Source organism: Nycticebus coucang, chromosome 2 (genome assembly GCF_027406575.1).
Source record: "Nycticebus coucang isolate mNycCou1 chromosome 2, mNycCou1.pri, whole genome shotgun sequence".
In the NCBI taxonomy this organism is placed as follows: Eukaryota; Metazoa; Chordata; class Mammalia; order Primates; family Lorisidae; genus Nycticebus; species Nycticebus coucang.
In genome coordinates, this window is record NC_069781.1 from 157,012,139 (window position 1) to 157,036,484 (window position 24,346).

At 47.9% G+C, this 24,346-nt stretch overlaps 1 protein-coding gene and 1 pseudogene across 5 annotated transcripts in view; both read left to right on the top strand.

Moving 5' to 3' along the window:
• The window catches only part of NDRG4 (NDRG family member 4), a 43,255-nt gene that overhangs the window by 5,625 nt on the left and 13,284 nt on the right, over nucleotides 1–24,346 (top strand). For all 5 annotated transcript variants that reach the window (XM_053603082.1, XM_053603092.1, XM_053603106.1 and 2 more), the window contains exons 2-3: nucleotides 15,675–15,769; nucleotides 20,329–20,373. In XM_053603082.1, coding sequence (XP_053459057.1) covers nucleotides 15,675–15,769; nucleotides 20,329–20,373 — 140 coding nt within the window. The remainder of the gene's footprint in view (nucleotides 1–15,674; nucleotides 15,770–20,328; nucleotides 20,374–24,346) is intronic.
• Nucleotides 22,764–22,864, top strand: LOC128580098 (uncharacterized; annotated as a pseudogene).

The following is a 24,346-nucleotide window of genomic DNA, read 5'->3' on the forward strand; positions in this document are numbered from 1 at the left end:
TAGGAAAGTGAGACATTAGTCTGTTTGCAAGTGGGAAGGCATTTGTTTTTGTGCATTGGTACTCAAAGCACTAGGTTTCCAAAATGATTGAGTCAGAGAAGCAGTAGAATGGCAGATATGGGGCTCTGAATTGGTCTCTTGGGAGTCTGAGGATTGGATCTTGGAAACTTTTAAAAATATACTTGACATGTGATCAAGAAGCAAAAGTTTTACCAGTTGTCTAGAATTTGGGTTTAATTTTAATGCATAGAATACATAGCCACACTCGGTTTTTTAGACTATATTTAAATAGGCGGATGTGTTGACCCACATTTTACATGCAGGGGAAGCTGAGGCATGAATTTGCCATAGGAGCTGAAAATAGGATCCCGAATCCTCCATTTCAGTTCATCTGCTTCATTGATTCCCTGGGGTGATGCAACGTAGGTGTGGGGCACGTGGAGGATTCAGGAGTCGTGGTCTGCTGGAGGACAGGGAAGATGTGCCCATCATCGGAGTGCCCAGGGCCAGGTGGGGGGTGTGGGTGTGGGGTGAGCTCCGCTGCACAGAGGAAGGGAAACAGACACAACTCTTATGAAGGACAAGTTGGCAATGATGTATCAAAAGCTTAAAAATATGTGTGATCTGTGACTCAGCAGTTGAATTTTTAGGAACAAATAAGGATGTACACAAAGGTGTTTGTTCAAGGATATTTATCCCGTTGTTCATAGAAAAAAAAACTAGAACCAACCCAAATGCCTAATAGCAGAGGAGAACATTCATACCAGGGAACCCCAGGTGGCTGTGAATTTTGCTGCCCAATGTTCTTTATCCACCTGCACAGATGTCCCCTTAAATACGTGCAATAATAACTGTGATGACAGCTCACACTTACATGGCATTTGCTATGTGCCAAGCACAGACCTCAGTACTTTCTATACATTAATTCCTCATCATAACAACCCTAGGAGGTATGTGCTATCATTTCCTTCTTCGTGCCGAAAAGGAAACTGAGGCACAGACAGATTAAGTAATTTGACAAAGGTCACACAGATGGTGAGTGGTTGGCTGGGATTTGAACCAGGATAGCTGGCTGCAGAGTTCAAAAGATTTTTCAGAACACTGGAGTTTTACTGTTTGTTTGTTTAACAAAATTCTTTTTCAGTGTCCAGATGAGTATTGGAAAAAGAACAAAGGACTGTGTGCTGACGCATTAACAGTGGCTTTCTCTGGTTAATGTGGTTTTCACTTTCTTTTTTTTTTTTTTTTTTGCAGTTTTTGGCCGGGGCTGGGTTTGAACCTCCTTTATGTGGGGCCAATGCCCCACTCTTTTGAGCCACAGGCGCCACCTATTCACTTTCTTCTTTTCAGTCTTCTGTTTTTCTCATTTTTCTCAGTGACTATGCATTGCATGAAATTCCAGACCTATTTTTAAAAACTAAAAATTAATCAATGCACAGGGGACAGTGCCAGGCACCATGGTGCTAAGGAAACTAATCCAGTGGGGATTCTGAAGTCTGGTATGTGGCGAGGAAAAGCGTGGGAGGAAGAGTAGTCCAAAGTGGGTAGTGAAATTGGCTTCCTTTAAGCCTGAGGAAGAGGAAGTCACCACCGGAAAAATGAACAATGTGGAGAAAGGTTGGAGCCACAGGAACCTTGAGGGGAGGGTGTGCTGGGCTGAATAATGACCCCTAAAATATTTAGATCCTAATCACTAGAACCTATGGATGTTACCTGACATGGCAAAAGGGACCTTGTGCAGAAGTGATTCAGTTAATGATTTTGGGATGTGGTGATTGCCTTGGGTTATCCAGGTGGGTCCTAAGTGCAAACATGCATTCTTAAAAGAGAGAGGCAGAAGATATTTGAAAACAGAAGAAGCAATATGGTGACTGCAGCAAGATGCTCTGCCGTTGACCTTGAAGATGCACGAAGTAGCCATGAGTCAAGGAATGCGAGGAACATGGCTTTAGAAGCAGGGAAAGGAAGAGAAACAATTTCTCCCTGGACTCCCTTATAGCCCCTGCCAACACCTTGACTTCAGCCCAGTGAAACTAATTTTGGATTTCTGAATCCAGAAATGTAAGACTCTACTATGTGTTGCTCTAAGCCATCAAGTTTGTGTTGATTTGTGATAGCAGCTGGAAGTGTGTGCAGATCAGAGAGCAGCAAATGGGTCCTGGATGGACCTCAGGGTTAAGGTACGTCAGCCTGGTTCTGATGGCCCTGGCTGTGTGACTTTAAGCTGAGCCTGGCCCTGCCCCCAGGGATATTCCTGGGAAGCACCATGACACACAAGGCTGAATAGAAGGGCACTTCCACCCGCCCTAGCACAAACTTGGTCTCCACTTCAGGCCAGAGAAGCCCTCATTGGATGCCTGCCCTCCCCACTTCTTAATCAAGTGCTTTAGATTCCAAACCATGGGTGAAATGTATGCTCCAACCACAGTGGCCATGCATCTTAAGCCTGCATCTAAGCCCTGTGACAGATACCTCTGGGGACCTAGATGCTCCTTGAGTTCACCTGTTGGGCAGGGGTGGCAGGGTAGGTGCTATGTGCTTGTGATGTGTCCATCCTAGGCAGTGAGATGGGGATGGGAGACCCCAGCCTCTTTGGAGGGAAAAGAGGAAATATGTCTGGGATAACTTCTCCCCAGAGGGTGTGCACGCGTGTACATGTGTGTGTGTTGGGGATGGTGTCTTATAGCTAAGTTCAAGGTTTGCAGCCTCTCAGATCAAACTCTCTGCATCCTAAACAGTTACCTGAAAGCTCTGGTGGCCAGGCATATAGATGCCAGAAATGGCATTTGACGATATAGCCTGCTCAGTGTTCTGATTTCTTGGGACCTGGAGCTTGGGGATGGGGACAGGGAAGCCCCCCGACTCCTTGTTCAGGAGGTCAGGAGAGCCCTTGCACAAGCCTCTTTCTCAACCATAGGCAGAGTGCTCGGCCTGCTGCTTCCACGGCCCCTTCCAGTGGCAGAGTATTCACTGTATACTTGGCTTTCAGGGAAGGAACAGAGTAGCGGCCAAGGGTGGCCCAAAGATCCCAAGTGGTCATCCAGGAGGGTGACTTGAGTTGGCCTGGAGGTGCTTTTCACCATCACAGCTTAGGGCTCAACTTTGGAGTGCCTGGGCTGGAAAAGACCTGAACTACCCAAGGGTGAACTGTGGCCATCAAGGCCATGAGGCCCTCCAACCCCACCCTAGGGCATGCGTGATTGCTGAAGGGGTAGGTAGGATGCTGAGCTGAGCTTTATTCGGCCCCTTTAGACTATGCAGGAGAAAAGAACTTAGAAGTATGTTAGGTCTCTTGGTTGCAGGGGGCAGAAACTGAACTTAGACTGACACAAAGAGGGGAATATGGGGTGCCCATGCCAGGATGGCGGACCTAGGGCCACATGGGACCATTAGGCTCTGTCTCTCTCCCTCTGGCTCCTGTTGGCAGCATTCTTTGGCTTGGTTGAGGTCTAAGTGAGGCCCTTCCTCACAACGGCTGCTGGCTCACAGCACTGACCCCCCTAATCCCATCGTTGGGGAAAAACAGCTCTTCCCAGGGATTCCAGCAGAGGCGTGGCTCTGATTGGAGGCCACGCCCCTCCCTGAACTGCCTCTGAGACCCCGCCCTGAGCTCTTTCCCCTTGCTGTCCCAGCCACCACTCCCTCTGGCCTTCTCTCTCTGCTGCTTTCTCTTTACTGCCTATTTCTGGAGCTCAGTCCTGGGACATCTTCCCTGTCCTCACTCGCTCCCTAGCTGACCTCAGCTACCCTTGTGGCTTTAAACACTGTTCTCCATAGTGGTGTCCTTGCAGTGTCCACCTCCTGAGCATCAAAAGGACAGACTCTCATCTCCTCCTGCCCATGTGCATCTCTACCTGGCTCAGGTCTAAAAACCACACCCCTCATCTTTCCAAACACCTTTGTCGCAAGCTCTTCCCTAACTCCTGTCCCTCCAGTGGCTCAGAACTAACACCAAGTCACTATGACTCCTCTCTCTCTCCTGCCCGGACCTGATGCATCTGCAGAACCTACCCAGAGCCTGAGGCCTGCTGGCCATCCCCCCTCTGCCAGCAGGCTCTCTCTTCTGGATCCCCCTCTGCCAGCAGCCTCTCTCTTCTGGATCACTGCCAGAGCTGGTCTCCCTGGTTCCACCCTCACCTCCTAGATCTGTCCTACACGTGGCAGGAGGAGGGTCATGAGATGAAAATCCTATCACATCACATCTCTGCTCAAAACCTTCCAGTGCACTTTTATCCTCCGAGTGAAAACCAAAGTTTTCCTAAACCTTTAAGAGCAAATGTTACCTGGTATCCCGCTCTTACCTCTTTGCCCTTACCGTTTTCTTCCCCCTCCCACTCTACTCCAGCCCCCAGGGGCTTCCTTTCATTTGCTAAAATATGCCAGGCAAGTACCTGCCTCACAGCCTCCGTGCTTGCTGTTCCCTCCACCCCGATGCCCTTCCCAGACGTTCCTAAGGCTGGCTCTGATACCCTTCAAGCCTTGCTCATGTCCTCTTCTCAGTAAGGCGACTTCTCACTCTTACCACCATGTTGCAGGTCACTCTTTGTCCCCTTCTGTGACGTTGCTCCCTCTGTTGCTCTTAGGACATCTGACACACCTACAGTTACATATAATTTATTATTATTATCTTCCCCACTAGAAAGCTCCACAAAAGTAAGAATGTTTGTCAACAATAATATTTTATCTACGGTGCCTAGGATGGTACCTGGAACTTAGTAGGTGCTCAGTCAATATCTGGTGAATGAATGAGTGACCTAGGCCTGGGCCACCTGGCCATCCCTGGGGTGTGGTCATCACTGCCCAAACCACATGGACTGAGGAAGGAGAAAGGAGGTTTCCCAAAGGTGCTGTTAGAGGAAGAAAGAACGTGGGTGCAGATGTTGTATTTGAGGCTGCAGCCCTGCTGCAGATGTTGTATTGAGGCTGGAGGACTCTGGGAGTTGCTTGGAATAGAGGCCATCTCAGCCAGGTGAATGTCGCTCTTCAGAGCCAGAATGGATCAGGCATTTCGGAGGAGTAGAAGGCTTTCCATGAGAAAAATACCCGTGAGAAAGATGCTCCTTCAGGCTTCTCTTTACTGGAGACCATGTCGCAGGCTCCTGTGCCGTGGGAGGCTCCTTACCTCAGCTTGCTTGCTTCTTTGAATCTTACTCAAAGATCCAAGACAAAGTGTATCTTTGCCTCTGAGAAATTTGCCACTTTGGGCACAAGTACACAGCTGAATTGAGTGAGGCACCTTTGTTAAAGAAACTTGAGAATCTGTGACAAAAAGTGCCAAACTAAGCTTTTTAATCTTTTATTTTGTTTGATTCATTTTTAAAGACAAGGCCAATTGTGGTGGTATGATCATAGCTCACTGCAGCCCTTATGCTCCTAGAATTCAAGTGATCCTCCTGCCTCAATCTTCATAGTAACTGGGGGACTACAGGCATGTGCCACCTATGCCCAGCTAAGTTTTTTTGTTTGTTTGTTTCATTTTTTTAGAGATAGAGTATCACTGCATTGCCCAGGCTGGTCTCAAAACTCTTGCCTCAAGCGATCTTCCCACCTCAGCCTCTCAGGGCACTGGGGCTATAGGCGTGAGCCACTGCACACAACTAATTTTCAACCTTTTAATGTCGGTCATGGTTACCTATGTTGATACAATTATTGTGAGCTTGTGAGGTATGAGTGAGAAGGGACTGGCTTATTTGTTTAAGCAGCCTGGAGAAATTGTATTATGGGTTACACTGCCCACTGGAAAGAGGGACTGTAGGTTCTGGGTCAGCTCTAGCATGTCCCCGTTTTCCTTGGGAAGCCCCATCCTTTTGCTTTTTGTTACTTTCCTTTTAGCATGTTAGGATAGGTCTCTGAAAAAGATGTCTCAGGTTTAGCTTCGGAAAACCCATAATAATAATAGATTAAACAAGATAAAATTATGTTTCCCTCTTTCATAAACAGTCTTGAGATAGAGCATCCCAAATCATGGCTTCATGGTTCTCAAGCCCCTAGACCAGGAGTCCTCAAACTTTTTAAATAGGGGGCCAATTCACTGTCCCTCAGACCATCAGATGACCGGACTATAGTTTAAGAAAAAAAAAAAAAACTATGAACAAATTCCTATGCACACTGCACATATCTTATTTTGAAGTAAAAAAACAAAATGGAAACAAATATAATCACACCACCTCATGTGGCCCGCAGGGCGCAGTTTGAGGACACCTGCCCTGGACTCTTTCTATATTGCTTCTCTGCCACCATTTATGTTCTGCCTCAGAGTCTAAAATGGCTGCTCAAGTTCCTGTCATCATGTCTGTATCCAATTAGTAGACAGGAGGAAGAGTTGAAGAATGGCACATCTCCTAACACTCCTCCAAAGTCACACAATTCCACGTATATCTCACTGGCAGAACATCATGTGATCATAAATAGGCTTAATTCGCATTGTCCACCTACCCATCTAAAATTTGGGGGTCTATTAAGGTAATAAAGAGTGAACATTTGAGGGGGTACAACAGATAGTTTCTACCACAAGAGGACTCTTTCGTTGGCTTCATACAGAAGCTACCCAAATGGAAGGTTGTTATTGAGATTCTAGTTTCATCTGCCCCTGGCATTGCCCTTGCCCTTGGGATTAGAGGTTTATAATGTTTGTGTTTAACACCCAGAGCCATGTCGTGTAGAGAAACAGAGTTTACACTTTGGCACTGTGCCTCACCTTGTAACTATTAAAGAGCTATGTTATGTCTGTTTGAAGGTGCCCATTTTTCTCATACTTCAGCATCTCTGAAATTGGGATGCATCGTACAGTCTCTGTTGGCAAGGTAGGCATCATGACTTTGCTGTTATTGCCATCACATGAGCATCCCAATTTGCAGAGTGCATGTCAGCAGTTTGGAAGGAAATCCTGGAGACAGTAGTGGGGCACCCTTGAGAAATGCTGCATCACCAGCATTCTTGATACTGAAGAAGACCAAATTGTGTGGAATCGCATGGACGTCAACAACTCCAGGGCAGATTCAGATGCACCAGACCCAGAAGAAGTTTTAGAAACTTTCTTATTTAGAAAGACCTTAAACAATTTACTTCATTTACTTTATAGTTTCCTTTATAAGAATTCACGAGAGTGATAGATGCCTTCAAAAATCTGTATCAAGCCAGGTGTGGTAGTATGTGCCTAGAGTCCCAGTTACTGAGGAGCTTGACCCCAGAGATTCAAATCCAGTGTGGGCAACATAGCCAGACTCCATCTTACAAAAGAAGACAACGAGGGCAGCGCCTGTGGCTCAAAGAGTAGAGCACTGGCCCCATATACCAGAGGTGGTGGGTTAGAACCCGGCCCCAGCCAAAAACTGCAAAAAATAAAAAAATAAAAAATAAAAATAAAATAAAATCATTAAAAAATTAAACTCTGAATCTAAGTCTCGAAGGGTTCTTTAAGTACAAAAAAAAAAAACCCTGAATGATAAGAACGCATTGTGTTGGTAACAATTCTGAAACTACTTTGTGTCTATTTCAGGAATGAACAAAGAAGCAAAAATATTGTGGGACGAATGAACAAATAAGCAAAAATATTGTGAGACGTGAAAGGCAGTTCTCTCACTGTTGGTGAAAAAGTTACAAATAAAAAAAGGAGAGGCATAAAATAAACTCTGTGGTGTTGAATTCAGATTAGAGGCATCAGTATAAATTTGAGATTTTTAGTATGTATACAGATGGGTAGATTTTGAAGATTTATGGGGGAAATTTCTGTGTTCCTGTGCTTTTTGTTTCTCTTTTGCAACTTTTCTATAAGCCTAAATTTTTTTCAAAATAAGTTAAAAGGTGGGGGGGAGACATTATGTTTAATAACAATGCGTGTGTTATTGTCTTACATTTCCTAGCTTTGCCTGCAGAGAGGGCCTTGTCCAGGGAACACCCCCGTGGCAATGAGCACACTTAGCGCTCAGGTCTTGGTTTCTAAACAGCATTCTCCATACAAAGGAACCTGGGCTCTTTAGAGAAATGGTTGATTTCCAGGTTGAGGCACAGAAAGTACAAGAAGAGTTTAGAACATCTAACGAGGATAGAAAATTCTAAACTACTCAAAAAATGACTGGTATACCAACCCAGGAATGGATTAACAAGCTGTGGTATAAGTATACCATGGAATACTATTCAGCCATTAAAAAAAAAATGGAGACTTTACATCCTTTGTATTAATCTGGATGGAAGTGGAAGACATTATTCTTAGTAAAGCATCACAAGAATGGAGAAGCATGAATCCTATATACTCAATTTTGATATGAGGACAATTTATGACAATTAAGGTTATGGGGGGGAGGAAAAGCAGAGAGAGGGAAGGAGGGAGGGGGGTGGGGCCTTGGTGTGTGCCACACCTGGGGGCAAGACATGATTGCAAAAGGGACTTTACCTAACAAATGCAATCGATGTAACCTGGCTTATTGTACCCTCAATGAATCCCAACAATAAAAAAAAAAAAAAAAGACCGGTTGACCGGTATATTTGAAAGCACACAAAAAACCAACAAGAGGGAACTCCCAATGGTGAAATCTGTTAAAGTCCATTGCTATCTTTATCCCATTGTTCAATAACATATGCACCCTGAAGCACTATGTACCTATTAAATAATGTCTATAGACAGTATTGTTCAATAATGGAATAATGATAGCAATGGACTTTAACCCATAGGATAAAAATAAATGTCCATTAGTCCAAACTGATACAAATAAATAATTGAATAAATAAATAAGTAGAAGAGAAAAGCACACCTCTTTCTTACAGGAGAATTCCAATTAAAAAGTGTAGAAAGCATGAAGAAAGAGAAAATTATCCTTAGGCAAACAACAAAGTAATAATTGCTGTAGACAAGAATTAATCACTTGTTGCTAAAATTAGTGAACAAAAGACAGTAGGATGAGAAACAGGATGCTTACATAGTTTCAAAGTACCTTCCCATGAGATACTTAATAATTACAAAGGGGGAAAGTAGTAACTTTTCAGCAGAGAAACCTGGCGGAGTCCATTTTAATCAAGTGATCAAGGTTAACCTCCCCAGTAACAGCACAGATTGACGCTAAGTATCCCTGATAGGACACGTGGAGAGTGGCCCATCACTTCCGTTGTATTCTTGCCAAAGATGTATAAGCTCAGTCTGACCATGAGAAAACAACAGACAAACCCAAACTGTATGAGAATCTAATGCCTGATGATCTGAGGTGGAGCTGAGGCAGTGATGCTAGTGCTGGAAGCAACTGCAAATACAGATTATCATTAATAGAGAGGTTTGACGGGGCAGCGCCTGTGCTCAGTGGGTAGGGCGTTAGCCCCATATACTGAGGGTGACAGGTTCGAGCCCGGCCCCAGCCAAACTGCAACAACAACAAAAAACATAGCCAGGTGTTGTGGCAGGTGCCTGTAGTCCCAGCTACTCGGGAGGCTGAGGCAAGAGAATTGCCTAAGCCCAGGAGTTGGAGGTTGCTGTGAGCCATGACACCATGGCTCTCTACCGAGGGGGATAAAGTAAGACTCTGTCTCAAAAAAAAAAAAATGCTAAAGAAAGGTTTGACTGCACAGAGACCATAACTAACCAATTGCTTGCTGGCTTATATCAAAACCATCTCTACTTGCTGGTTCATGGAAAAATTGTCCTCCCTGAAACCAGTCCCTGATCCCAAAAAGGTTGGGGACCACTGTTACAAATGACATTGGAAGAGGCTTTTGAGCTACAAAAGTGCTTATTTGGGGTTTTTCCTACAGCTTCTGTAGGAAACTGCAAAAATCTCTAGTCTCTCCTCAGTTCAGTTCACCAGTTATGAAGCCTCTGTGTGCTTGGGCTCTGATGAGGTTGGACAGATGAACAGCTCTCTGTCCCCTGGGAGGTTACTGTAGAGAGATTAAACCATTCATCCTGGCTCAGCGCCTATAGCTCAAGTAGCTAAGGCGCCAGCCAAATACATCAGAGCTAGTGGGTTCAAATCCAGCCTGGGCCTGCCAAACAACAATAACAACTACAACCAAAAAATAGCCAGGCATTGTGGCGGGCGCCTGTAGTCCCAGCTACTTGGGAGGCTGAGGCAAGAGAATTGCTTAAGCCCAGGAGTTGGCGGTTGCTGTGAGCTGTGATGCCACAGCACTCTACCCAGGACAATAGCTTGAGGCTCTGTCTCAAAAAAATTAATTAATTAAATCACTCATCCTTACATCAGTTGGTTATTGAAACAGCCAGTCATTGTTGGTTCCGATCCAGGTTTCTTCATTTACCAGTTGCGTGACCGTAGCCTGGTTACTTCACCTCTTTGTGCCTCACATCCTCAGCTACAAAATGAAGACAATAAGAGTGCCCAGCTCAGAGGGGAGCTGTGAGGGCTAAATGAACTTATGCATGTGAAACGTTAAAACGGTACCTAGAACACAGTAAGTGCTCAGTAGTAGTAATGATTGTTTTTGTTGTTATTATTATTACAGGGATATGATGAGGAACAGCATTTTAGGCAGAAGGAACAGCATGAACAAAAGCATGTCTTCCCACTGGTAGGATGTTCCTGCCAAGTCAGCTGGGTCTTTAGCTATAAGTATCAGAATATGAATGTGGCTGCCTTGAGCACAGAGGGAATGTGTATGGGATGGGGGTGTTGGCAGGGGGTGGTAGTTAGTGGGGGCACAGGAATTCTTAGGCTCAACCCAAGGAAGAAGCAGAAGAACTGGTCTGGTTCAAGTGGGTACAAACCAAGGAGTGGAGACTGAGCTGGAAAAAAAAAAGAAAATAGTGTCTCCTGTGTCCTCCTGACCAGCCCTGCCCAGGAAGGCAGAATGCCATGTGGGGTGGAGTATAAGAGCAGGGACTCGGGGTCCCCTTGCTGGGTCTACCACAGGGGAACTTGTACCAGTTACTCCTTCCTGTGTCTTTCTTTTCTCACCTGTGAAATGGGGATGCAGAGGGATGGTCTTGTCCCTCCCAGCCCCACTCTCAGTGCTGTCCCTTGCCTCTGAGATCATGATCAGGATAAGAAGGCCAGCCCCCTGGATGGCTCCAAACCCTCCTGTGTATTACAGTTGGGAGGTGATTCCCCAGGTCTCAGCTTTCTGGGGCTTCTTTTCTAACCAGGTTGCTGGTGGTGTGTGTGTGTGTGTGTGTGTGTGTATTGGGTGGGGTGGAGGGTGGCTCAAATGTTACTTAGCATTGACTCTGATCAAAGCAGCTGGGAAGCACCAGTCTAATTCCAGGCCAGCAGTGTCTGGAAGGGTGTGTTGGGTGTACATCATTCCTTTTCCATGGCACAGACCAGGCTCTCTCTGGGCATCCCCTTCTCCCACGGTGGAGTGGCCAGGCTCTGTTGTGGCATATTTCATTTTGCGTGTGACTTTTCTCATAATAATGGGTCCTTAGCACTGTCAGGAGTGTAGCAGGCTCAAGGCAGCTTGGCCTGGATTTTGCCCATGACCTTTATTCTTGTGGTTGAAAGAATACATGCCATTCCACAGTTCTGCCTCCCCTCCTGTTTGTCTCCCCCAGTGCCCCACGTCTGGTTCGTCTGCACGGCTTCTCCCAAGTACTCTAACTTGACTCTACTTGTGTCTTGCCTCTCCTTCCTTTCTAGGGTTCTCAGTGGAACAGCTGCAGGTATTTTAGAGTGGGGAGTGATCCTTGGTTGTGCAGCACTGTCCCTAAATCACATGGGTCTTCTTGCCTGTGGCCCCTGAGCACTAAATATTGGTAGGGACCCCCAGTCACTGAGGCCACCAGAAATCCCCAGTGCATTTCCAGACATCCCCTACCAGCGGCTGCCACTATCTGATTCCTTCCGTTCAACTATCGCTTTATTCTGTATGATGTGTAACTGTGACTGGTAAATTTAAACATTCATTGAACAGTTTCAGGAGTGCCCACAGTCACTGCTTATATTTTTAACCCTAATAAATCTGAGAGCTCACATGGTTCAGGTGTCAGCAAAGAATCACATTTTTTAAAGCCCACATCACCAAAATGAAATGTAATTCCTCCTAAAGAAACCACCCACATTAACACAGCTCAGGAGCCCCTTTCAACACTTCCCAGCGCTCTTTTCCCCTTGAGGGGCCTGACCCCAGCCAGGGGGCTGTGCTTCCTCTCCCTTGCTCCTGTACCGTTTCTTTCCTGTGTACATCAGCTGAGCTTCTCTGCCAGTAAGTGTGAATCTTTCCTCTAACAGAAATAGGAGGAAAGAACCTCTGAGTAGCCCTACGAGTAGTCAGGGAAAGGCAAGGAAGACCTTGATCCCTTGTGCCAAGTTCGTTTCATCCCATTCAAATATGTACAAAAATCTTCCACTTAAAAGGCATTCTTAGGCAGGCTGTGGTGGCTCACACCTGTAATCCTAGCTCTCTGGGAGGCTCAGGCAGGAGGATCTTTTGAGCTCAGGAGTTAGAGACCAGCCTGAGCAAGAGGGAGATCCCATCTCTATAAAAATAGAAAAATTAGCCAGGCATGTCAAGATGGGTGGCTGTAGTCACAGCTGCTTGGAAGGCTGAGGCCGGAAGATCCCTTGAACCCAGGAGTCTGAGGTTGCTGTGGGCTATGATGACACCACGGCACTGTACCCAGGACACAGAGTAAGACTGTCTCAAAAAACAAACACAAAAACCCAACGAAGGCAAAGGCGTTTTAATGTCTCTTGCTCTTCAAACCTTTCTGAGGTGGACAGAGAAGGGCTAATGTTCCTATTTTGCAAATAAATGGGCCTTTCAGTGATTTTCCAAAATAAAGCTAGGCACTGGCAAGTGGGAAAGAAGAAATATTGGCCCTGGTTTCAGTGACTCCCAGCCTCACCACTGATAAGCAGAAGGGTTGGGATTCATCCCAGGACCATTTGTTGTTCACAGCTCCTGTTCTCTTTAGGGAGTAAAGGATCAAAGTGGGGGAAATGGTAGAATGCAGAGAGCCGTCTTTGACCTTCACAGAGCCCACCTCCAAGCCTCCGTGCAGACCTAGAAGTCTGATAGGATTCTCATTTTTTTCTAACCCCTGTGGGAAGGTCTGCTCTGGCCTCTTTGTCCTGGTGCCCCACAGCTCCCCAGCAGTCTGTTTTCCATGGGCTGAGATAGTCCCAGTTCTCTGGATTATAAGGTCTCTCTCTGCCCCCTTCCCTGCCGCCCCCTCTGTCACAGGCCATCTGTCCCTATACTGCCCACTGCCCACTCTTAGCCCTTTTAATAGCATTGTCCTTGGGGAGAATGGTCTCCAGGGTACTTTCATAACAGGTCTGGGGGAGGGCAGGGACACCCCAGTGCTGCTAAGGGGCTTAATTGAGATGGGTGTTCAGGGAGGCAGATGGCTAATATTGTATTGGGGAAAGAGTTTTCCAAGGGGGGTGGCCCTTCCTTCAGTACCCCACTGGATGGATGGGTGAGTGTGCACACATCAGAAAGGATGGAAGGGAAAAGGAAGAGAGAGAGCAGAGAGGATGCCTTTCTAAAAATACAGGCCATCTGCATTGTGTTAGCTAGTTTCCTGGGAAACCACTGGGAACCTGAGAGCTCTGCTAAGGCTCAGCTGCGAGTGTGCAGGGACCCGTGCCCAGGCAGACAGGTGCCTCCCCACCTGGCTTCCTGGTGCGTAGGACGAGGGTTCTCCCAGGAAGCTCCACAGCTCTCATTTAGGCTTCCATGGGGCCTGCGTGGCCAGCAGCTCCAAGCCCAGCCCAAACACGTGCACATCCTAAACCAGACTCCAATGGGGACCCCCACACATTCACAAGGCACAGTCTTCATCTTTGTAACCATCTGGAAGGCTGATGCTTCCTGCTTTCCTTTCCTAGAGAAGGTCCATAGCAGCCACCTGGTCTCACAACAGCAGCCCTCCCACAAAAAGGTCCTGTGTTTTTGTGTCAGCTTCAATCGTGGGCCTGTCATAGGGAGAAGCCAAAGAGGTGGGCAGGGGTTGGGTGAGGCACGGGGCTTTACTCATAAGAAAGACTAGAAATAGAGTTGGAAAGGGTGGGAGGAAGGAATCCAAAAGTCCGTCCTTCCATCCTTCCAGGTCAGGTGGCCATGGTGTTACAGAATGCATACTAAGCACTGGACTCAGAGTCCAGTCCTGGCCCTGGAGTCCAGTCCTGGCCCTGTCTGGGCAAGTAATTGAACCTCCTGTATTTAGTCTTCATTTCCACATCTCACTTCATATCAGGATGAAACAAAATAGCACAAGAAAGCATTTGGTGAGCTTTGAAGTGCTTTGCAAGAATAAGGAGTTATTACCATTCTTCAACCAGATAATTTTTTTAAAAAGTTTTTTCCTGATTCCAGATTGTAAACTCCACTTTTCAGTCTCCCATCAGGGGATAATGCCTGTTCACTTTCTGATGTGCAGCTGTGCAAGTTTTTTTATAGCCCTACTTGTAACTTTTAGACATGGAATAATACTGCATATTTTTTCTGGAACTGCTTTTTTATTTATTATAATGCAAGCATTTTCCCACTATATTAAATATCTTTTACTAGTTACTGACCCATAATTTATCTAGTGCTCCAATGCTGGACACTTTTTTTCTTTCTGTTTTTCTCTAATATAAATGGCACTGTAGTGAGGATTCCTATAGATAAAAAATCATAGTTTGTCCTCTTTGGTTTCCTTAGGAAATTTCTCCAAGGGAAGGGATCGCTGAATTCAGGAGTATGAACCTTTTAGATAATTTTAATTTATTTGCACAACTTCTTTCCAGAAAGATATACCCATTTATACAACCATATAATAAAAGGCCAGTTTCAGTGCATCCTTGCTACCACTGCAAACTTCACCAGTCCCATTGGCAAAAAAAAAAAAAAAAAAAAAGATTTAATTTGTATTTGTTTGACTTCTAATGAGCTTGGATATTTTTCCATTTATTTACTGGCCTATTTTAAATTTTTATGAGTTTCTAGATCATGATCTTGGCTACTTTTTCTTTTGGTGCATTCTGATCTGTGCCATACTGAAATCCAAGCAATGAATGGTGGTGCCAGTCCTAGAGGTATTGTGGGGTCCTGGAATCTTCTCTGTCTTCTTTCCCCCACTGCTGGTTCCTACATACACACACCTACATGTATATGTGTGAATGAGGTTCAGAGACCCCTGGATCTCCCAGGAACACTCAGCAGTTAGGGCCTGGGACCTATTCTCTTGAGCTGGTGGCTGCTTATAATGGTGCTCACTCCTAAAACATCACTCTGCCAGAGCTGTCCCTTCTCTCTTTCCCCGGGACATCCTCTGCCAGGCTTTTTCTTTAGGCCTTCAGGAGAGTCCTGGCTCTGTTCCTGTCCGGCTCCTGTGTCCTCCAGAACTTCACTGTCCACTCTTGACCCCAGGGGTTTCCACAGGAGAGTTCTGTCTGCTTCTCAGCCTGAGTTTGGCCTCCGGACTCTTCCCCTGCCTGCTTCTCAATAAATGCAGAATTTTGCCTGTAATTGTTTTAGGGATCATCATATGTTGCTTTTTTCTTTTCTTTTTTTGAAACATGTTTTAACTTTTTAAAGCAAATACTACAGTGACATACCCTGAGCCACACAGGCTGTGGGCCTTGCGGGTCTTGAGAGCAAAGGGGCTTTCGCTGGGCGGCGAGGTCCCCAGAGCTGCCGCCCCAGCCCTGTTTGGCACTGTCCTTCTCTGCCCGGGAGAGTCAGAGAACAGGGCCGGGGTTGTCCCCGCGGCATCAGGCCTCAACCTCGCCCTCCCTCCCTAGGCCTTCTGCTTCACGACGTGACCATGGCCGGGCTGCAAGAGCTGCGATTCCCGGAAGAGAAGCCGCTGCTCCGGGGCCAGGATGTGACCGAGCTGGTGAGTCGCCCGTTCGAGTGCCAAGCGCGCCACCTCGTGGCCAAGAGGGAAACTTCGCGCCTTCCCTGCAGCCTGGAGGACGGTAGAGCTGACCCATCTTGGGGTGGGCACCGTTCTCCTCGCCTTGGGAGAGTGCCTTGGGCGGCCTGAGTGCCCGCACGACTAAGACCTAGCCAGCTTTACTGTGATTTGGGCTGTTCTCGAGGCTGGAGTTGCTGCGGGACAGTTATCCCCATTTTAATGATGAGAAAACAAAGGCACAGAAAGGCGAGCCCGTTTGGCCAAGGTCATACATAGGGAGGTGGCGAATGAGGTGGTACACAATCCCTGGTTCTGGACAGCCATGAGCTCCATGGGGCTACCACCGAGTAGTGCCACCTCCATGAGGGCTGGTGCCTCCCCCGTTTGCGGGGACCTTTCTTCATCTGTAGCCTTCTTTGCCCTTTTTCCTCTGAGGTAGAGGCAAGCACTACCAGAGGTGGTGGGATGAAGGTGCTCAAAGATTACGATTTGTCCCAAAGTCTCTGTCAGAGGAATCAGGCGTAAGATGCCAGAGTGATTTATACCCCCACACTCTTCCGGTGACACCCTGTCCACCTTCTTTTCCCCTCCCTATCTATGTTATTGTGCTGGTGGCTATGACAAATCACTATGCAAGGAAAAGTCCTGTCCTCTGTTCATTGACTTCTGGGTTATCAGAGCTAGGGGAGGTCCTTCATTTTACAGATGAGGAGGCCAGGAGTCCAGCCCCCCCAGATCTTCAGCACTGTTTTCTGCTCTACCTTCCCAGCCTCCCACCCCAAGGTTAGCCCAAGAGCAGCAAGTACTGGGCCAGAGAGTGGCCAGCCAGGGCTCCAGCCCCGTGAGGTCTCAGTCCTTCCCTGTTTTGTCTTAAAAAGAAAACCATGAGTCGACTGATAAGACATGGATTATCTGAGGGCAACCGTCAGGATGGGGCTGGTGGGCTGCACATCACTGACTGTTGGGTCCAAAGCCGCCTCATCTCTTGCCAGGATGCCTGCAGGGGCCCCCTGCCCAGTCTTTTTGCATCTTTTTTTTGCTCCATACAATCTTTTTAAAATGCATCATGCCACTTCTCTGCTTAAGGAGCCTCAGCGGCTGCCATCTCACTCAGTGATGGGGCCCAGGATGCGATCTACCCCCATCCCCTGAACCCCAGTCTCCCAGGCTTTCCCCCAACTCACTCCTCCCAGGCCTCCTCAAACATGCCGATCCTATTTCCCTGTCCCTGCTGCCTGGGATATGCTACCCCAGAAATTTGCAGGGCCAATTCCTTGTTTTATTCAGGCCTCTGGTCAAATACCCCTCTTCAGAGAGCCCTTCTGAGACACTTGGTCTGATATTGACATCCCAATATGCCCTTGAGAATAACATGTACCACTGTCGACTCTGCCACACCAGCTCCAGAGAGCTGGTTTGCTTTGTGCTCCCATATCTCCTCAGTACCCAGCATAGAGCCTTGCATACAGCAGGCACTCACTAAAGATGTGGCCCAGGTGGAAGTCACATAATGTGATTTTTTGAGGCATGTGAACAAAGACTTTTTGAGAGGTTTTGGAAGGGCAGATGGTGGCTTCCGGGGTCCCTGGATCCTATCACAAGTGCTGAAATTTGCAGGTTTCAGGGCAGCAGCATGGAGGTGCTGCCTGCCTATATGGGGGGGGTGCCTCTGTCACCTAGATTGGACACCCAGCATGTGTACAGAGCTGAGAGCATGTTGGCCGGACCCCTCCCATGCCTCGTCCACCCCCACATCAGCAGGGCACCCAAGAGATGCCCTGTGCCCTTCTCTGCCCAGCTGGCCCAGTCCCTTGCCACTCTTCCTCACCTGACACTGAACACGCTCCTGCCTTCTCGTGCTCCCCACTGGGCACCTGGGCAGTGCTGCAGTTTGTGTCTCACTTCATCCCACCCACCACCAGGGCCAGAGTTTGCCACCACAATGTCCCTACCACTCCTGTGGAAATGCCACACACCCTGTGCTGTGGGGCCTGGGGACATCTGCTTTTTCCAAAGGTGCATTAAAAGCCCCAAACCACCTCCTGGGTGCCCCGGCGTGATGCTCCATGCTGTCTTCTCTTTCTGCCTTGGAGAGCTGTTCTGGCTCTGTCTCAGGCTGTGATTCTCACAGGCAGACTCTCCTTTTCCAACTGCAGAGTGTGGAAGTGCCCGCCCTTTTCACTTGTTAGAGCTGCAATTTGCCAGGTGTGAATCCTTTTGAGTGTGGGAGGAGTGCATACTTGTATGCATTTACCCACATCCCACCCACCCCCCACTTGAGGCTGCCTGGTGTGTCTATGAGAAAATTGCTGATCGTCCTGCCCCCAGCCTGCGCCCCCTACCTCAGCCTCGCACACAGCACTCCTGGGCCTGTCCACCTCCTCACAGCTGGCCTCTCTCCCAACTCGGGTCCTCCAGGTGCTCACTCAGTTCCCACGGGACCTCCCAGACCTCTGAATTGGCTCATGTTATTCCTACTGTTTCTGGACTTTTGGGTCCTGGCCCTCCCACACCCTTTATTTCCTGGCGCCCCCCAGCACCCTAAGAGCACACAGCACACCCTGTTATTATCTGCCTTATCCTTTTTGTCAGATTTTGTTTCTATTGAAACCGCCTCCTCCCTTCTTCTCTGAGATAATTGCCCTCTTAAAGTCTCAAGTATAAGAATCTCCCACAGCTGAGTGGGGTGGCTCACATCTGTAATCCCAGTGCTTTAAGAGGCTGAGGCTGGAGGGTCACTTGAGGTCTGGAGTTTGAGACCAATCTGGGCAACATAATGAGATCCTCACTTCTAAAAAGTAATTAAGAAAAAAATGAGCCAGGCATGCTGGTGCTTACCTGTAATCTCAGCTACTTAGGAGGCTGAGGTAGGTTACAGAGAGCTATGCCACTGTACTCCAAGACCCTGTCTCTAAAAAAAAATTGAAAAATTGAAGAACTAAATTTTCAAAACCTTCCCTGTCTACTTCCCCAGCCCTTCTTGTCCAAGGTGTTTGAGTGAGAGGATCCACCAATAAGTAGCCCCCAGGCCTTGTCCCCTTCCTCGGAGGTTCCAGGAGTGGCCACCTTTCCCCTCCCTACGCCATGCAGAGCCACACAGGCCTGGGATGGACTGGTAGAGAGGACTGGGTGAGTGCAGCCTGCCTTCCCCGTGACTCGAAGCCTGGTTTTCCTCTTCGGGCGTGAGCATCCCTAGGGTTCTCAGGTTGTCTCCACCTGCCAGACTGCAGGTGGCTGAACTTTTCCTTATTTTGAGAAAAAAACATTAGAAATACTACTGATCTCCTTCTTCGTACTCCTGTGATCTGGGGTTGTTCGCTTTCTTGTACATTGTAGCCCACGGCCTTCTCTTGTTACTCTCCATCAACACCTGTTTCTAACTTGATAGCTCATGTATCCACATATTTATTCAGTAGGAGGACCTGTAGCAGACAGGGTCCGGTGCAGGAAGACAACCCAGCCACAGGCAACACCATGCTTCTCATTTACTCCTTTAAAATACTGAGGTTCAGAGACTAAGTGACCTCCCAGGAGCTCACATCCTAGCAGAGGGGAGCAGAAAAGCTTCTAGAATCTAGACAGACACAGCAGGAAGCACAGCAGGGCCTGGAAGTTCTGCTTTACCTGGACTTGTGTGGGTCCCTGATATGTTTCCCTCCCCTGGTGCAAAAGTGGTCTGAGTCTGAGCAGGCCTCCGTGCCTCATTGTACAAATGATAAGACAGGGACCTAGAGAGAGGGTGAGTAACATAGCCAGAGCCAGACCCTATCACAGGATCTCCCTCTTGGCCTCAGGGAGAACCCCTCTCTTGCCTGTCCCATCTGTGCAGCCTCAGAGCCTGCAGGTGCCTTCTGAGCCTGGTTGCCCTCATTTGTGAAATCAGATTGTTCAACCAGATCTGTTTGTGTTTGGGGAGCTCCTTCTGAGCAGGCTTCATGCTGAGAGCACAGCCAGACTCACCCACCCTCGCAGCACCTGCAGTCCAGTGGGCAGGACAGGCTTGAATCCAAGGCTCGCACTGTTCAGTGTCGAGTGAGCCCTAGCAATTCAGGAGCATGAAGCAGCCAGTCCTAGGAAAAGGGGGGGCAGCTACCACTCATGTGCCTTGGTGTGGGGTAGGAAATCCTCATTCTGCCTCTGGGAGGGCCTCAGCTTCCACATCCCTAAAGTGAAAGCAGTGTCATATCTACCCCTCTCCTGCCTCTCTGCCCTTGTGCCATGCTGATCAGACTGTGAAAAATGTCTATGGGAGCAGAAGGGCAAAGTGACCAACAGCAGGTATTCCACCACTTTCTTGCCCTGTGACTCAGTCTCTCTGAGCCTCATCCTTATCACCTGTAAAATCAAACTCTTCCCGTCTTAAATTAACAAACTCATAGACACATCCATCAAATACTTAACAGCCAGATCTCTGACACTTGGTAAGCTCTTGGTTACTTTTGTTAATATTAAGACAGACAGGGAAACAGAAATCCAGTCTGCTCATGGCAGAGCCCCTGTGGGCTAACGTGACACCCCCTCTGTTTGTCTTCCCACAGGAGAACTCTGATGCCTTCCTCTCAGCTGTGGACACAGACTGGAAGGTATGTCAAAGGGCCAAGAGCTGGCTGGCCCCTCACCCTACCTGGCCAGGTCCCAGAGGAGGTTCTGGGACCATAGAAGGTTCAGCCCTTCTATGCCCTTAGCCTGGAGTGGCCACCGGGCTCACCCTCCTGGTTCTCTGCCTGCCCACTGCCTGATGGAGAGCTGCCCGATGTGGGAGGTAGTCTGGTCCTCTGTGAACAGGACACCAGGAAAGGGAGAGGAGTTCTGGGGGGAGTGAGGATGGAGAAGGGCATGAAGGATGTTGTCATCTGAATCAGCATTTTCCTCCAGTGAAAGCCAGGATGATGCTCCAAAATAGCTACCGTTTCCATGGCAGCTGTTGCCAGGACAACCATATCCTCTTTAGCGGATGCCAGATTATCTGTGAAAACTGAAAATGCCCTTTGTTTTTATTCCTCCACACATTGATGTTGCTCACTTGGCAGCCACTTTTCCCCTCTGAGTCCCGTACTGACCATTTATTTCCTTATTTCCAATTCTTGGAAAATGTCTGAGCTTCACTGGATTCCAGGGCCCCACTGGCCATCAAAACATGCTGAATAAATTTAGACTCTTCCTTCTGGCCAGATGGAACTAGCCCCCAGGCCACTGCCCTTGTCTGGGACCGATCTCAATTGGGGTCAGTCTCCAAGCCCCATGACAGACCTTGTGGTCTGGCTGCGGCAGTGACGTGGGAGGTGGGACTGCCTGCTGGCTCCTCCCCTGGTGTGAGCAGTCTATGATAAGGGCCTATGTCATGCGCCTATATCACTGGTCCCTTGGTCATGCGCCGCTCCAAAGATGATGCAAAGAGGAGGTTCGGTCAGCCAGTGTGCACATGCTCAGGTGCCCTAGGGGACAAAGGGCTAAACGCAAAACGGCTCTGGAGCTGGGGAGCAGAATAGGATCTGGCAGTGGAGAATGCATGGGAGCCCAGGAGCTGTGGAAAGGATGTGGCTAAGAGATGCCCCAGGCTGTTTGGAAAGAAAGACTGCTTTGTCCTCCATGCTCCCAAAGACGTGGGAATACAGGGGCAGAGAGGCCTGGAGGAGGGGCCTAGTGAAATAACATCCTGGAGCAGCTAGCGCCTGTGCCCTGACACTCTGGTCCTACAGTGTGAGAGGCTGAGACCAGTGGTGCTGGCTGCCAATGACAACTACACACACACGCACACAGGTGGGAAGAGGTTGAAAGGACTCCTGGGGCCATGAGGTACCCACACCTCTGGTTACCCAGCTACTTCTGTCTCTCTGCCCATCAAGCCCTCTCAGCAGCAGCCCCCAAGTGGAGGGGCCCTCACCCAGGGAAGCCAACAGTGGTATATGGAGACCTCATTTCTCAGGATCCTTCACTTAGTCAAGGGCAAGTTTTATTAAATGGCACCTTCCTGTCCACTCTGGTCACACCACCTGAAGGCAGGTTTTTTTGTTGTTGTTTTGTTTGTTTGTTTTTTATTAAGAGAAGCAGTCATAAGGATGGCCATTATCTGGGCTAAGACCTGGCAGGTATTTTATTCCCTGTTTGCTGCGGCAGGTTGCATCTCTGTCCCTTGCCTCAATGTGCCCAGCCAATGGGTGAGGCAGCATGGCAGAGGGACTGAGAGCCAGACAGACTGAGGTGGGGTCCCTGGCCCTACCACTTACAGGCCACATGGCCTCTAGCACAATTCACTCCACTTGGCCACCTCATTTTCACAGTAAGCCAGGCAGCATGGACCTCCCCGAGCATTTATTAGGGAATAGCGCCCACAGGGCTGGCACTCAGACACCCACCTGACTGTGACAGCCTCCAGAGCTTGGAGTAGGAGCCAAAATGCCTGGGTGTGATTTCTGGCTCTATATTCACTAGCAGTGTGATGTTGGCCAGGTTACCAAACCTCTCTGTGCCTCATTTGCTTCTTTTGTAAAGTGGTTAGGAAGAAATTAAAATAAAATAAAATTGGAGGCTCAGCACCTGTAGCTCAGTGGCTAGGGCACCAGCCACAAACACCGGGGCTGGCAGTTTGAACCCAGCCTGGGCCTGCCAAACAACAGTGACAACAACAACAACAAAATAGCTGGGCGTTGTAGTGGTTGCCTCTAGTCCCAGCTACTTGGGAGGTGAGGCAAGAGAATCACTTAAACCCAAGAGTTTGAGGTTGCTGTGAGCTGTGATGACACGGTACTCTACCAAGGGCAACATAGTGAGACTCTGTCTCAAAAAAATAAGTAAATAATGTGAAACTTAGTAAATGTAGAATATAAATGTCTTAACACAATAACTAAGAAAATGCCAGGAAGGCTATGTTAACCAGTGTGATGAAAATATGTCAAATGGTCTATAAAACCAGTGTATGGTGCCCCATGATTGCATTAATGTACACAGCTATGATTTAATAATAAAAAATAAGTAAATAAATAAATAAAATAGAATAAAATTGGAACAATAAAGAGAGCAGCATGGCCCCTGTGTAAAGATGACATGCAAATTTGTGAAGCATTCCATATTTTAAAATATCTATTTAAAAAGGAGATAAAACAGGGTAATGTGTAAAATGTTTAAATAGAGCCTGGCCTCTGGAAGACATTTTGGAAAGTGTTCACCACTCTTGGTAATGAGACCTCAGGCCCAGAGGTGCTAGTCAGCTCCCCTGCAAACTAGCTGAGTGAGAAAATTACCTAACCTCTCTGCGCCTCAGTTTCCTCACCCTTCTTATGGGTTCATGAGAAGTATGTGTATTGTCTTTGCAGCTCTCTGTGTGGTAGGTTCTGTTGTTTCTCACATTTAGCTGTGGAGGCTCAAAGAGGTTGGCTGACTTGCCCAAGGTCACATAGCAAGAAAGTGACATAGCTGTGTTTGGCTAGTAGGACCCAAGGCTGTCTTCTCTGGCCACAATAACTGCACAATCTTCAGTTGAGCAAACAGTCTTGAGAGGCATACGCCTTGTCTCATTTCTTCCCTAGCAGGGCCTGGGTAGGGTGGGGTTGTGTCTGGAGGGATGTATGTAGTTTTTTCTTATTCTCGTAGCAACTCTTTGAGGAGGGCATACAATTCTTGGTTTATAGTTGAGAAGCCTATGGCATGGAGAATGTAAAAAAAAAAAAATGCTGAAGTGAAGGGGCTTAGGGTCACCAGAAGACGTGTCTTGGCACGAGGAATGAAGAGGCTTGACACAAAGTCTGTGTCATGGGGACCGAGGCACTCTGGGAGAAGCCTTCCTGAGTAATATTATCACAAAGCAGGAAAAAGTAGTTAAAAGTTATTTATCAGACATCAGCATTTTAAAGGGGGGAATATGGAAAGTGTCAGACACAGTGTATCCAATTTTTTTTGCAAAACCTTAGAACTTGAGCACAACCTCTGCCTCCAGCATCAAGAGACCTTTGGACTTCAGAGAATCTTTACCATCATCATTGTCACACCTCACACATACATTTTCTCTTGGAGGCCAGTTTTCTGATCTCCTGCACACATGCAACTCACATGCCATTCTCGTGATTCTACAGGTCTCTCAAGCAAGAAGGCGAGACTTATGCTAAAGGTCAGGGCTCAGTGTCCTCTACACCAAAGGTTACCCAGCTGGGGGGTGGGGGCCAGGAAGACTTAAGCCCAGGTCGGTGGGTTTGTAGCCAATGAGCTGAGCAAAAATGGGGGCTGTGGCTCAGAGTGGGCAATGTCACAGGTCAGCTTGTTACCTGGGTTCAGGGGGGTGAGAGGCCACTCAGATGTTGGAGTTTGGAGCAGGCATAGGATTAAGTGCATGCCTGGATTGAGGGCACTGTGGGGTGTGGGAGGACTCTGCAGGCAGAGCAGAGGGCAGGGCTGTGCCTTTGCAGGCTGCCTCAGTTGGCTTCATGTGCCACAGTAGCTATAGAAACAGGGAGCATGGGCCAGAGGTGAGGGGCTGGTGAACACCCCATTCCACATCCTGCTGCCCTGGGGAGTACAGGGGCCAGCACTCTTCTCTAAGCCCCAGGAGGTCAAAGATGGAGC